Genomic DNA, 14,196 nt, shown 5'->3' with positions numbered 1-14,196 from the left:
TCCCCCCCCAGCCTCGGGGTGGGGTTCCTCTCCATCAGCACACAGCGGGGCAGGCCTGAGACTCCATCTTAAGCCCACCCCATCTTTCTTTGTCCATGCCTCCTGGCCCTGGGGCTCTCCAAGGCCCTGGGGCTCTCCAGGGCCCTGGGTTGGAGCAGGCAAGGACCCACAGCCTCCTGCCCACCGTTCGCATCAGGCCAGGGGTGGCAAGAGCCTTGTTCGAGAGGAAGCAAGATTTGCACCCTCAGCAAGCCGAGAAGCTCCAGCCTTGCCTGGAAGCCTGGTGGCTTGCAGCCAAGAGCTTCCTCAGGCGGAACGGGTGGGAGGGGGCGGGCGGCTGGGGCCAGCTCCTAATTCAATTTGGAGCCCAAAGAGGATGGATTTCAGCTGCTGCATTCTTTCCCAATCCCGGCCCACCCTCCTCTCCCATCCCGAAGCTGCCACACAGGTCCAACAGCAGATTCTTTATCTTCCAGACGGCAAATTCAGATATGAAAGCCCAACACCATCATCCCTCCTGCCCCTTCTGCCCGGGGCTGAGCTGAGGGAGACACAGCGGGGCAGGAGAGGGAGGGCGTCTGGGGGCTTCACAGCAGACTCATGTTTCAAATGCAGAGGTAACAGACTCCACAGTGGGGGCTCCCCTGGGGGGACGGAGGTGGCGCAGGGGGAGGGTATTATTGCGTTTGCTGAGGGGGACACCCCCCCTTCTGCATGCCCTGCGTCAGGAAACTAGGGAGGTCACGACCCCCAAACAGAACCCAAGGCCCCGGGGAGATAGAGGGACCAGTTTGGCAGCTGAGGCGGAAAGTACTGGGGGCGGGGGTGGCCGCCCAATCTGGCTGGTCCCTCCCCGCGCCTGACCCGGCTGAGGTAGGTGGGGAACAGGGTGGGGGTGGGGTGGGGGGCTGGGAACTGTTGAGGGGGTGGTACCGATTGGAGGTGGGCAGAGGTCGGGCCCCACTTCCGCTCCGCATCATCTTCGGGCTACTGAGCTGGGCCCGAGCTGGACGCTGGGGTCCAGCCCATGGTGTCTCCACCACAGAGGCTCCCACCAGGCCTGGCCCAAGTCATCTCAAGGTCCAGCGGGAGGCCTAGTAGCGGCCAACCTTGGCATCCCCAATGGCTCCCCAGACGTCAAAGACAAACTCATCCGGGAAGGCGAAGTCACCAAGCCGTTCATCCAGGGCCTCAGCCAGCTCGTCCGGGTTCCTTTTGTCCTTTCCAAGCTCTACCATGGTGGCCGCTGCGGGGGGGTGGGGGGGTGCGGCAGAATGGAGGCACAGATGACGGAGGTGCTCATGGTGGACCCAGCCCCACAGGACCTAGAAGCTCCTTCCCCTAAACTCCACCCATCCCCAGACCCCGGCGCCGCCCACTCACCCAGCTCTGTGTCCCTGATGCCCATGTAACTCTCCAGCAGGTCATCCACCTTCTCAATGGCCTTCTCCTCAAAGGCTGAAGGCTGGGGGGCGGGAAGAGGGACAACAACATCATAATAATGTGAATATAATTGTAATTGTACTTACTAAGTGCCTTGTACAATTTTTACCACTTTCTGTATAGAAACACACAGTTCATCCTCGTGACAACCGTGAAAGTGTCAGTATCACTATCCCCATTTTACAGATTAGGAAACTGAGGTCCACTTGCCCAAGAGCTGGGAGGTGGCAGAGGTGGGTTTGCATCCAGTGCCCAGAGCCCCTCAACTAAGAGGTGATGCGGCCGCCTATGAAATTCACAGGGAAGGGGGGCTGGGGCCCAGCTGGAACAACTCACCAGATCCTCTACTGTGGCAGGACCCCGGGATCGGAGCCGGAGGGTCCCTCGGCCAGTGCCCAGCTGGGGACCGGAGCCTGGGCGGCCACCCCCTGAACGCACACTGATCATGTCTGTGGGAGACAGGGAAGGGGTGAGGGCTGGAGAAGCCCAATTCCAGCATGTTCTGGGCAGGAACCCAGGCATCCCGGCCTCAGACAATCCTCCACCTTCTCCAAGCTTCTGTAGGCTTTGGGGGAATTGGAGGCTGAGGTGACCCCAGGAGGGCATGACTCCTGACTCAGGCTTGGCACAGGTATAGGAGGTGCAGCCAGGGGCTAGGAATGGAAAAGGCTGGAGGGGAGACTGGAGGGGGCCACTTCTGTTCCCAGGGCCTGAGGGACAGGAACGGGGTGGGTCCTGGGTCCCCAGCTGCTTTCCCCAAGGCCAAGGGGGTATAGCTGCTGGGCCACAGACCAGCCCTATCTGCCTGGGGAAGTGTGTCAGAGTCCCCCACCACCACTCCAGGGGCCTTGGGCCCATTCCTGAGAGTTAATGAAGCCAGACAAAAAAGTGGGGGGGGCTGGCACTGGGCAGCCAAGCCTGGCTTCTTGCGGGGTGGGGAACTGGCCAGGGTTGGGGGCGCTTGGCTGGGCTAATGGCTCCTGGAAGCTGGGTGTGTGGGCAGCTTCCTCCTCGCCTCCATCCTCCTCCCAGGCTGGGCGGAGAGCCAGCAGCCCCTCCCCAGGGCAGGGTGGAGCTGCCCCCACCCCCTTTCCACTGTGACCCGCTGGGCTTGGGCACCACCTGCTGGTGGCCCTTGGCACTGCAACCAGGGCCCAAGTGAACGGGACCATCCAGGCTGCAGGAGGCAGCTCCTCACCAAAGGCCTTTCGGGGCTCTGTGAGCTTCAGCGTGAAGGTGCGGCCTCGGGGCAGCTCCTTGAGCAGCCGGGCCACCTCGTAGTGCCGGCAGCCCAGCAGGCTCTGTCCGTTGATGGCCTCGATCATGTCACCCACGCTGATGAGCTGGATGTGGTCAATCACGCTGCCCTCCTTAATGCGCTGTGGGGAAAGGAGCTGTCAGCCCCTGTGGCTCTGCCGTTGGGGCCTATGGGTAGGCCTTACCCTCAGGACTCTGGGTGCCCCACCCCCAGGCACCTTGATGAAGGCATAGCCAGCCCCGTTGTCTGTGATGGTGAGCCCCAACGCTTCCTCCGACTTGAACACCTCCACTTCCTTGCGCTGCCCCTTGACGTGGGCGAAGATGAAGTCCTCCAGCCCGATCTGGCCCCCCAGGAGCTTGTCCATGTCCACTTTGTGGGTGTTGAGGGTGCAGAACATCACCTACAGGGGTGGGAGATATTCAACCCTCGCCTCCTTCCTGTGCCCTTTGCTAATCGCCACCTGAGGGGGAAGCGAGGAGAGTTGGGAAAGGCCTGGGGGGTCCCCATCACAGTGTCTGACCACCCCAGAGCCAGGGCAGGGCCCCACTAGGGCTGGGTTTCTGGGGTACAGAGCCTGGCACACAGTGGGTGCTCAGAAAATGCTTGTGGAATGAATGAAGGGGCACAGATACCCATCCTGCCTACTGAGACCCCTGCATCTACTTCCTGCTCAGTCCCACTGTCACCTTCCTTGCTTCCCTTCCTTTGGCACCCAAAGTCCTAGGGGTGGGACCTCCCAGTGAATCATGGAGAAGTGAATGTTGCACCTGACCTCCAGTCCCCACAATCCGCTGGGCTGCAAACCTCTCAATGTATGATGGGAATGTAGCATCCAGTCCTGGCCATCCATTCTCACAATCCACTGGGGCAGAGGCCTCCCAGTGCCTGATGGGGATTCAGCATCCAGTCCTGATCTCCAGTTCCCCACAATACATTGGGCTGCAGGTCTCCTAATGCCTGATAGGAACTCAGCATCCAGCTGTGGCCACCTGCCCCAACAATCCCCTGCGGCACAGGCCTCTCAATGCCTGATGGGAATGCCGCCTCCGCCTGTGGCCTCCAGTTCGCCACAAACCAATGGGGTACAGGCCTCCCAATGCCTGATGAAATTCAGCATCCAGCCTTGGCCTCCAGTTCCCCATAATTCACTGGGGTAAGGCCTCAGTATCTGCAGCTTCACCACCTGAGCCACAGCTCACAAACAGGATGCACGCTCAGGCTTCTCTCTAGCTCACCATCAGGGACCCTGGCGCCCGGCTCCCTAGTGGGTACCTCAGCAGCTGGCAGCCGGAAGGCCTCAGCAATCTTGCCGTACAGCTCCTTGACGTTGGTGAAGCCCTCGATGCGGCCAGTGGGGCTGCCATGGGCCAGCTGGGTGTGGAACACAAGGCGGGGCCGCAGGGCAGGGGGAGGGGGGGGCAAGCCCATTTGGGGGGCCCCTGCCCCACCTCCGCCCAGGGGTCCCGGCTCCCCCACACCCAGTCCACCACGGCCTGGCTCTGCCTCCTCATTTTCCACCAGAGGCGGCGCCTTTTTCCGCCGCCCCAGTCCCAGCGGCATGAGCAGCGAGAAGAGAGGGCACGCCCAGGAGATCTGCAGGACAGGAAAAGGGGCTCAGGGCCTGGGCAGTGGCCTCGGGCCGCCTCGCCCCTACAGGTCCAATGAAATATTTAGAGAACAGACTGGCCTCAGTTCGAAATCCGGTCCCAGCTCAGAGCCAGGCAAAGCAAGATGACTGGCCAAAGGAAACCCAGAAGAAATGCCCCATATAAGCGATTCAAACTACCACGAAGGCACGACTCTCTCTGAGTCCGCCCGTGTGTACCTATTTACACGTACTCTTTTTCCTCCTAATAAACACTTTACTTGTTTCACTTAAAAAAAAAAAAAAAAATCCGTGGGCTTCCCTGGTGGCGCAGTGGTTGGGAGTCCGCCTGCTGATGCAGGGGACACGGGTTCGTGCCCCGGTCCGGGAAGATCCCACATGACGCGGAGCGGCTGGGCCCGTGAGCCATGGCCGCTGAGCCTGCGCGTCCGGAGCCTGTGCTCCGCAACGGGAGAGGCCACAACAGTGAGAGGCCTGCGTACCGCAAAAAAAAAAAAAAAAAAAATCCGGTCTCAGCACTTGCACAGAAGTAATAATATCAGCCAATATCTATCATAACCCGATGCTAACTGCTCTGTATCTTAACCCTCACACCACATCATGGGGACCATATTATCACCCCCACGATGTGATTATGTGATATACCATAATATGTGATTATGCCCATTTAACAGATGCGAAAATGGAAACTCACAGCCTACATTTTCTCTTTTTTGTTCTACTGGTCACAGTCATTAATGCTGTGTGCTAAAAATTTCTGACTGCCCCCTTCAAAGCATGTAGGCAGATGGCACTTACTGGCCTCCTTGTGACTGGACAGGCATGTGACCAGTACTGGCCAGTGAGTTGTGAGGGGAAGTGACACATGACATTTCTAGGCTGAAGCATTTAATTACTGGAGCAAGAGCCTCCAGAAGTCCCTTTCTCCTGGTAGGGTGACCAGCCTCATTTGATGTGGTGGTGGCCCCATCAGGCCAGGCTCTGAGTGATGACAATGAATGGAACCCCCCGCTGAGCTGCAATGGACATGCAGCAGGAACAAAAAATAAACCTTTGTTGAGTTTGGCCACTAAGATTTTGGAGATGTTTGTTATTGCAGCAAAACCTGTCCTGACTGACACACTTTTCTCTTTCCTCTCCCTCTACTCTCTTTCTTTCTCTCTTTCTCCCTCCCTCCCTTCTAACAAATGTTTTGGGCACTTACTATATTCCATGCACCAATATGGATATTGCCTTCAATAAGACAAGCAAGGTTCCACATTTCCTTACCCGGAGTAAATAAGGAGCCTCTGATGAATGGTTAATGGATGAAGAAAACAACCCTATATGGATAAATCCTGAGAGTTTACAAATACACATACATACGTATGTGTATATATATAATATGTGTATGTGTTTAAGGAGATACATACACATGTGTGTGTGTTTTAAAAAGCTTTAATTAGGGAATTCTCTGGCAGTCCAGTGGTTAGGACTCAGCCCTTTCACTGCCGGGCCTGGGTTTAATCCCTGGTTGGGGAACTAAGATCCTGCAAGCTGCATGGCACAGCCAAAAAAAAAAAAAAAAATCTTTAATTAATTATAATTCAGACTTCCCTGGTGGCACATTGGTTAAGAATCTGCCTGCCAATGCAGGGGACATGGATTCGAGCCCTGGGCTGGGAAGATCCCACATCCCGCGGAGCAGCTAAGCCCGTGTGCCACAACTACTGAGCCTGTGCTCTAGAGCCCATGAGCTATAACTACTGGAGCCCACAACGAGAAGCCTGCACACTGTAACGAAGAGTAGGCCCTGCTCGCCACAACTAGAGAAAGCCCACATGCAGCAACGAAGACCCAACACAGCCAAAAATAAATTAATATCAATTAATTAAAAAAACTATCATTCAAAGCTGTAATTAATAATTTCATAAAAGTTTGCTACCAAATGTACCTATGAAGGTGAGAAAAAATCTCTGAATAACTCAAGCTTATTATTGAACCACTGCACAAAATGTATGCTGGCGATATTTTAAAAACTTCTATTATTAAAAAAAAGAAAAAAAAAAAAAAAAGACAAGCAACAAGGTCCCTGACTAGGGCCACCATGAGCAGTTACACTGGTTGTCCACTGTGCAAAAGCACCAGACCCTGGTCTGGTGATGTGTCTGATGGGAGGAAGCGTGGCATTTTTCTAATTCATGCCTAAGGTGCTGCAGAAGGCTAGCTAGCTGGGGCTCTGTCCATGCTGTGCGGAAGCATAGTCCAGAGGAGAAGATATACAGTGAGCAAGCAAACATGTAAATATCTAATATAATTTCTAAGAATGCTATGAAGACAATAAAACAAGACAAGTTCTACAGACAAGGTCAGGGAGGGCCTCCCTGAGAAGGTGAGGATGAATCTGAGACTTGAAAGACAGGAAGAAATATCCATAGGAGGATATGAGGCAAGAACATTCGGGCAGAGAGAACAGCCAGTGCAAAGGCCCTGAGGTGGGGATGTGCTTGGCATGTTTGAGGAACAGCAAGGAGGCAGATGTGGTTGGATCAGAGTAAGGGGGACAACAGGAAAAGGTGAGGGCAGAGAAGTAACAGGCAGACTGTGCAGGGCCCTGTAGGCCAGAGGGAGAACTTGGGCTTTTGGTCTGAGTGAGGTGGCAGTCAGGGGGGGTTCTGAGCAGACTCACAGATCAGCTGGAGACCAGTGTGGTTGATTGGAGTGAAGTGAGCAATGGGAGAACACGAAGACGGCAGGTAAAAGAGGTGACTCGGGGTGCGGGGGGGACCTTGCAGGCTGGGAAAGAGCCCAGATTTAATTTTTAAGACACATGTCCAAAGTCACAGAAGCTGGCTGCACCCTCAGGTCTGATTCCCAAGCCCAAGTTCGTCACTGTGACGCTGTCCCATACGTGACTCACTCTCTCTGGGCCTCAGATGCCTGGTCTGCAAATGGGGACGTTCCATCCGCCTGGTTGTGATGAGGATCAAATTATGCCAAATTATCTTTTTCTGTGTAAAGGGGACTTTCTGCTCCTCTTCCAGGGGGCCGTCCTGGATTCAGATGAGCCCCAGGGCTGCACCATCCTCATTCATTTATTCATTCATTTATCTGTTCTCCAACACCTCCTCTCCTCATTCATTCATTCATTCATTCATTCATCTGTTCTCCAACACCTCCTCTAATATCACTGATCCAGCCCCATCAGCACTCACCTAGATCAGTGCAGTTGCCTTCTCTGTGTCTCCCAGCTTCCACCCTTGCCCCCAACAGTCTCTTGTCAATCCAGCAGCCAGAGTGATACTGTAAAACATAACTCATATCACATCTGTCCTCTCCTCCAACCCCTCCCAGGGCTCCTACCTCACCTGGAGTAAAAGTCAATGTCCTCCCCTTGGCCCACAGGCCCCAAATGATCTGCCCACATTACCTGCATGCCCTCATCTCCTCCCACTTTCCCCCAGCTCGTTCCCTCCAGCCACATGGGTCTCCTCCCTGTTCCTTCAACACACTAGGCGAAGTTCAGCCTCAGGGCCTTTGCACTGGCTGTGCCCTCTGGTATCCACACAACTCACTCTCTCACCTCTTTCAGGTGGAAAACATATTTCATTCATTTAGCTTGTTCATTGTCTGTTTTCTGAAAGGGCAGGAAACTCTGCCTGTCTTATTCATTCCTCTCTTCTTAGTGCAGAAAACAGTGCTTGGCATATAGCAGTTGCTTAATAAATATTTGTGGAATGGATGAACGAATGATCCTAATATTCACCAGCCCACCAGTCTCTGTGCCCAGCTTCTCTGCAGCTCTGGGGAGCCACAGAAGCACAGGCTGTAGCATCTGCCCTCAGTAGGGTCTTGTCTCCCTGGCAAAAGTACGAGTCCTACCTCTGTAGTCCCTCATCCCTTGCTTCCCAGCATAATTCTGGACAGAATAAGTGCTTCATTTAGCAACGAAGATATTGTCATTTTGTTTTTCACTCCCCTCCTAATCAACGATGCTAAATGACTTTTAATACATTTATTAGCCATTTGGATGTGCCCTTCTGTGAACTGCCTGTTTAAGTCTTTACCCATTTTTTAAAACTGCGGTTTTTTGGGGTTTTTTTTTTTTTTGCCACGCTGCATGGCTTGTGGAATCTTAGTTCTCCGATCAGGGACTGAATCTGTTTTTAATTGCAATGCAATCTATATGTTCTAGATACTAGAAATAAAATAATTCTGAATGAATAAACCAGTACTGCTCTGTCAAGTTATTTTACTACACTCAATGACGCTACCAAAACAAAATCAAAAACACCCAAAAAAACTCCCCCACACCAGCACCTCCTCTGGTTCCCCTCCAACCACCCCCCATACATCTTAGCAGAATGCTAAGAACATAAATCTGAAACCTGGATTTGCCACTTACTACCTGTGTGACTTTGGGCAAGTGTCTTAACCTCTCTGAGTTCCAAGGAAATCATACATATGCTTGGAACAGCTCCTGGCACACAATAGGAGTTCCATAAATGCTGGTGACAATTACTACTATTTCCATCTGTATCATCTTTCAGTCAGTTGCCAAGATTCAAACTCCCTCCTTTCCCCAGGGTCCCTACATCCTGATCACCAATTCCCAACATCCTTACTCTGCCTACACTTGATGCCTTGGTTCATGCTGGCTTCGTGTCCTCACCCGGGAGAGGGTAATAACGGTGGTGAGGAAAGTGGGTGATTAATGAATTTGCTTTCCAGGCCAGAAGAAGCACAGTAGTGTGGGTTCAACTCTCACCCCTGTTACTTACCAGCTGTGTGGCTGTGGGGAAGTCACTTCACTTGATGGGGCCTCAGTTTCCTCATCTGAAAAACGGGCAGAATTCCTGTCTCTCAGAGTGCTTATGGGAATCCAAAGAGATTATGCAAGTAACTCAATTATCACTTTGCCTGACATCAATCTAAGGAAGTTGTTATTATTATTGTCATTATTGCTTCTTCCCTTGCCCTGCCCAGGAACATCCCGGTCCTCTCTGCCTGCCAAGGCCTACTCCAGGCCACCTCATCCAGGAAGCCTCCCCAGCTTGCCCCAGCCTGTTGGAACCGGCCCTGTGGTCCAAACTTCTCAGGCCCATGAACTTAATTACATGTTGCCCTGGCAGAACTCTTGTCTTCCAGTCTTAGGTTGTTATTTAACTTTATGTCTCTATTTTAAAACATAAACCAGATAGCGTCACTCCCCAGCCTCAAATCTTACAACGGTTTCCCACCTGATGGAGGAAACCCCCAGACCCCTGCAGAATCACCACTTTGGGTCCTCTGATGCCCCAGGCACACCATGCCAAGATTGGTCCATCCTCAGAGCCTTTGCCTTGGCTGTGCCCCCTGCCTGATCTTTACAAGGCTGGCTTCTTTCTGTCATTCAGATCTCGGCTCCAAAGTTCCCTCCTCTGAGATTCCCCCTTTGCCCACAGATTCTACCATGCCACTCCTTCATATTCTATTCATAACATTTATCACCTTCTGCAAGTATTTTCTTTATTTACTTGTTAACTTGTTTGTTGCCTGTTTCCCCCCCATTAGAATGGCAGCTTCCCAAGAGCAGGGATTTTTGTTGTGTTCACTATTGTATCCTCTGTGCCAAGAACAGTACCTGACACATAGTTGGTGCTTAATAAATATGTGTAGAATGAATGAATGTGTCTTATGCCCTCATTCTGACTACTCTCTGAGTTCCCCTATCCTCAGAACATGCCCACTGTAGACCTGCTAACTGCCACCTCCCCACCACATTCCCAGTCTCCCCTCATACCTGAACACAGGTACGGAGAAAAGGAGTTTCAGCCCCAGGCATCGAGCAGGTTGGCTACAGTCCCAGCATCCCCACCCTCTCTTCCCTGGGAAGGGCCTGAAACTCAACAAGCTCACAGCCATACAGAGTTGCAGTGAGGAGAGCAAAAAGTGGGGAAGGGGGTTCCTGGGAGCTCACAAAAGCTGGCGGGGGGACACCACGCCCAGGCTCCTCTTTCAGCGGGGTATTGCTTGAGAGAGGAGGGCAGGAGGGCCTCTGAATCAGTCTTGAAAAACCGGCTCCTGGGTGTTTCCAGGGAGAACGCCTACCGTCCTGGGCCCAGGCTTACCGGGGGGCCGAAGAGGCACAGAACCTGGACCCCTGCCTATCTCTCCCTCTCTTCTCAGGACCCAGGTATTCTGGCCTTGCCTTTCCAGCTCAGAGCACAAGGGCCATGGGGACAGCTTCCTGTTTGAGCAGCTGGTGAACGCAAAGACCAGCAGGTGTGCCCCAGATGGCGTGTCTGGCTGGAGGGAGTGGAATGGAAGGAGCTGGTCAGAAACACCTGAGCTTTGGAGCCACCGGGCATCTCGTATAGTGGTGGAGACTCCAGTTCTGGACTCTGGGGCATGGGTTTGAGTCCCAGATCTGCCACTTACTCGCTGTGGGACCTTGGGCAAGTCACTCCACCTCTCTGGGTCTGCTGCTTCAGCTCTGAAAGAAGTAACAGCACCTTCCATGAGGTATTGAGAATCAATGATAAATATGTGGTAAATACCTGACACGGAAGTGTTCAATAAATGCTAGCCGGGGTGATTTTTTCATTATTATCTTCGGAACCTCGGTCCTCCCAAGGTCCCCCTAGGCCCTGGAGGATTGGGACTGGGCCAGCTTCGGGGAGTTGCCCGGGCAGGGCTCAGAAATACCGATCCTGAGCCTGTCCCCGCCGGGATGGGAACTGTCCAGAGGTGCAGGGGGCTGAGGTGCGGCTGGAGACCCCATCCCGGTGGCGGGAGGCGTTTATCCCTGCCCCCAGCGGGAAGGCAGGCGGCCCTCTGGGAAGGGGCCTCGGGCATCCCCCCGCTCAGCCTAGACGTCCAGCCGCGTCCATGGGGCCGGCCCCATACCGCAGAATCGGCCGGATCCCCGCGGGTCCGCGATCCCGCGGGTCCGCGCCGGGATCCCCCAAGCGGCCACGATGCGCCCCGCCCGCGCGTGACACTCACCTGCGGCGCCGCCGCTACCGCCCTGTGAGCGCCGGGCTCGGCCCTCCGCAAACTCAGGCCGGGGCCTCTCCCACAGCCACGACCGGGGGGCGGGGCCAGGGCCCGCGTCCGGTCAATCAGGAGCGGCCGCCCGGCGCTCGCGGCCAATCCGCTCCAAGCCGCGCCGCCCCGCCCCGGGGGACCCGAAGGAAACATTCCAGAGGGATCCCTGCTCTTCGTGACACCTCCCCCGCGCCGCGGGGCGTTGGACCTTCCCGCCCCTCCTAAGCCGCGGCGGGCTGTACCACCGCAAGGCTGCGGAGGGGGGAGCTGCGGCTGGGGCCGGGCCAATCTCGGGGAAGGAAGGAGGCCAGCGGCCAATGGGAAGCTGGAGCCCCTTGACCACGTGCTGTTGGCTGGGTGTCCGTGTGGGGTGCCCTGGGTGGTAAGAGGGCGGGAGGCTGGTCGTGGGAGTCAGCTGACCGAGGCTGAGTTTCGGGGAGGGGATGCAAACTCCCAAAGTCCAGAAAAACGGACCCTTTAGGAGACCCTGGAGGGGGCCAAGGGCAGCCCCCAATCCAGTCCTCTGCCTGGCCTGCACATGCCCCAGCCCGGCCGTCCTCGGGGCGGTAAAAAGATGCATTCATTCTGGGCGGGCGGGGGACTGAGATGAATAGGGAGGGTCCCGAGTGTCCCTGCGTCCTGGATGGACAATGGACAAGGGCATTCATTCATTCATTCGCTCATCAAATATTTAATGTGCCCCTGCTCCGTGCCAGGCTCTGTCCTATCTCTACAGACACATCGACGAATAAGCTGACTGAATGTGTTCCTGGTAAAGGTAACAGGGCGTTTAAAGGCTTGGAGGTCGGACAGAGCGATACAGCACACTTCAGGACAGTACAATATCGTAGGAACTAGCAAAGCAGCTAGCAAAGCACCTTTCGGGTGCAATGGAACGGAAAACAAGGGCAAGATAGCCTGTTCGCTTGCTGGCTGACCAGCGAATATTTATTGAGCACATACTAAGTGCTAGATTACAAAGGGTGCCCAGCCAACCCAAGCCTCTGCCCTCAGGGAGCTGACTTTCATGAGCCTGTCTATTACATCTCTGTTCCCGCTCCCCCCCCCGCCCCCGCCCCGCAACCTCCCTGCTCCCGTCCCACTTCCGAGACTGGCACAGAGCAGGGTCTCAGTACACATGTGTGAATGAAAGAACTAGGTAATCTCACCATCTCCAGGTTTGGCTTGAAACCGGGATTTCTCCGGCAGGAGCAGGTCCAAGAAACAAAGACCCAAACGCACCTTGCCCAGGCGGGGAGGCTCAGTTCCTAGGACAGGTGAGATTGCCTTGTTCTAGGAACAAGCCAGCCACTCAGACAGCTGGGGCCGGACCAGGAGTTCGCTGTGTGTTCTGGAAATTGTAGTTCTTGGAGACCTCTAACTGTTCAAACCTCAATGAACGATTGGGTCTTTGCAGTTCCCTGGGTGAGCTGCTGCGTTTTCCAGGCCTCGCTAGGGCTTGCAGAGGGACAAAGTGAGAGGGGAGAGTGGGCCCTGGGCTTAGTTGCTGAGGGCTGCCCGGCCGGCCCCACCCAGCTGGCAAATACTGAAACTGCTGTGGCAACAGGCACAGCTATTGTCTTTCTTTTCCTGTTCTGCTGACCTCTGCCACCCCCACTGAGTGATCGGTTGCCTCTGGCTAGGCCAGTGCCCTCTGTGGGACTGTGTCCACTGCCCTGCTTGTGCCTGGCGTCTGAGCTGCCTCCTACACACCTGGAGAGGACAGTATGTGGGACATGGGGACAGCAGAGTTCTGAGCAGAATCCATCTGAATCCACCTGTTGACTGATGAGGAGGGGGGAGGGGTTGCCCAAGGGCACAGAGCAACACGGGACGTCTCCTTCCTACTTGATTTTATAGCTCAAGAGGCTGGAAGCCTCAGCTGGTGAGGAGCTCAGATTTTAGTGCTACCTCTGTCCCTTTTGGGGGATGGAGGGAGAGAGTTCTGGAATGCCAACTAATACATACAGAAGGAAAGTTTGAGTTAGAAAAGCACCATTGTGCAGCCACCAGATGAATGATTGATTCAGGCAGTGCTTTGTCAATGGGGAAGTGGATATTCAGTCTCAAAGAACCAGCCCACAGATTACTGGTTAATTTCAATGGCGAAAAGGTACCTTGGAAAAGGCACAGCGGAGAAAGCTGGCAGTCACCACCTCAACCAAGTGATCAAAAAACTTCACCACTGCTGGAACAGGCTGTCCTCACTGTGTTCCCTGCTGTGATGTGTTACTGAGAAGGGCACGACATCACTTTCAAAGAACTTGGTCCTGCCCAAAGTGTTTAACCTGAATCTAATAACTAGGAAAAACCCAGACACATCCTGATGGAGGGACATTCTTTATAAAACAAAAACAAAAACAAAAACAAAATGGTCTGGACTCTTCAAACAGATCTATGTCATGAAAGGCAAAATCAATCCATTAATTAAACAAATGAATGACTGGGAAACAGTTCTAGATCGAAGGAGACAAAAGAGAGAAGACAGGGACTTCCCTGGTGGTCCAGTGGTTAAGAATCTGCCTTCCAATGCAGGGGACGTGGGTTCGATCCCTGGTCAGGGAATTAAGATCCCGCATGCTGTGGGACACCTAAGCCTGAGCGCCACAACTACTGAGCCCATGTGCTCTAGAGCCCGCGTGCCACAACTAGCAAGAGAAGCCTGTGTGCTGCAGTGAAAGATCCTTCATGCTGCACCGAAGATCCCACGTGCTGCAACTAAGACCCAATGCAGCCAAATAAATAAATATTTTTTTAAAAAAGTGAGAGAGAGAGAAGACAACCAAAATCAATGTTTGATCCTTGATTGGGTCCTTGATAAAAATTTCAAAAAAAAGGTAAAACAGCAATGAAGCATATTCTAGGGATAACCTAGGAT

At 54.0% G+C, this 14,196-nt stretch overlaps 1 protein-coding gene across 4 annotated transcripts; it reads right to left on the bottom strand.

Annotated features, from left to right (window-relative positions):
- Positions 1–449: 449 nt before the first annotated feature.
- GIPC1 (GIPC PDZ domain containing family member 1) lies at positions 450–11,485 on the bottom strand. Of its 4 annotated transcripts, XM_029218736.1 has the most exons (10): positions 11,277–11,485; positions 10,710–10,764; positions 9,071–9,125; positions 7,505–7,592; positions 3,977–4,297; positions 2,919–3,104; positions 2,642–2,822; positions 1,780–1,892; positions 1,384–1,465; positions 450–1,246 (listed from the first exon to the last, which is right to left on the bottom strand). In XM_029218736.1, the coding sequence occupies exons 5-10, from the start codon at positions 4,262–4,264 to the stop codon at positions 1,095–1,097; spliced, it is 1,002 nt and encodes a 333-aa protein (XP_029074569.1). In that variant the 5' UTR covers positions 4,265–4,297; positions 7,505–7,592; positions 9,071–9,125; positions 10,710–10,764; positions 11,277–11,485; the 3' UTR covers positions 450–1,094. The 4 variants fall into 4 exon arrangements, with proteins under 4 accessions (XP_029074569.1, XP_029074570.1, XP_029074571.1 ...); XM_029218737.1 differs by lacking the exon at positions 10,710–10,764 and having other exon boundaries at positions 11,277–11,479; XM_029218738.1 differs by lacking the exons at positions 10,710–10,764; positions 11,277–11,485 and adding an exon at positions 10,072–10,143.
- Positions 11,486–14,196: the final 2,711 nt, after the last annotated feature.

This window comes from Monodon monoceros, unplaced genomic scaffold (assembly GCF_005190385.1).
Source record: "Monodon monoceros isolate NGI ecotype Baffin Bay Population unplaced genomic scaffold, NGI_Narwhal_1 Super_Scaffold_12, whole genome shotgun sequence".
NCBI lineage: Eukaryota > Metazoa > Chordata > Mammalia > Artiodactyla > Monodontidae > Monodon > Monodon monoceros.
This window is presented reverse-complemented; position numbering and strand designations above follow the sequence as displayed.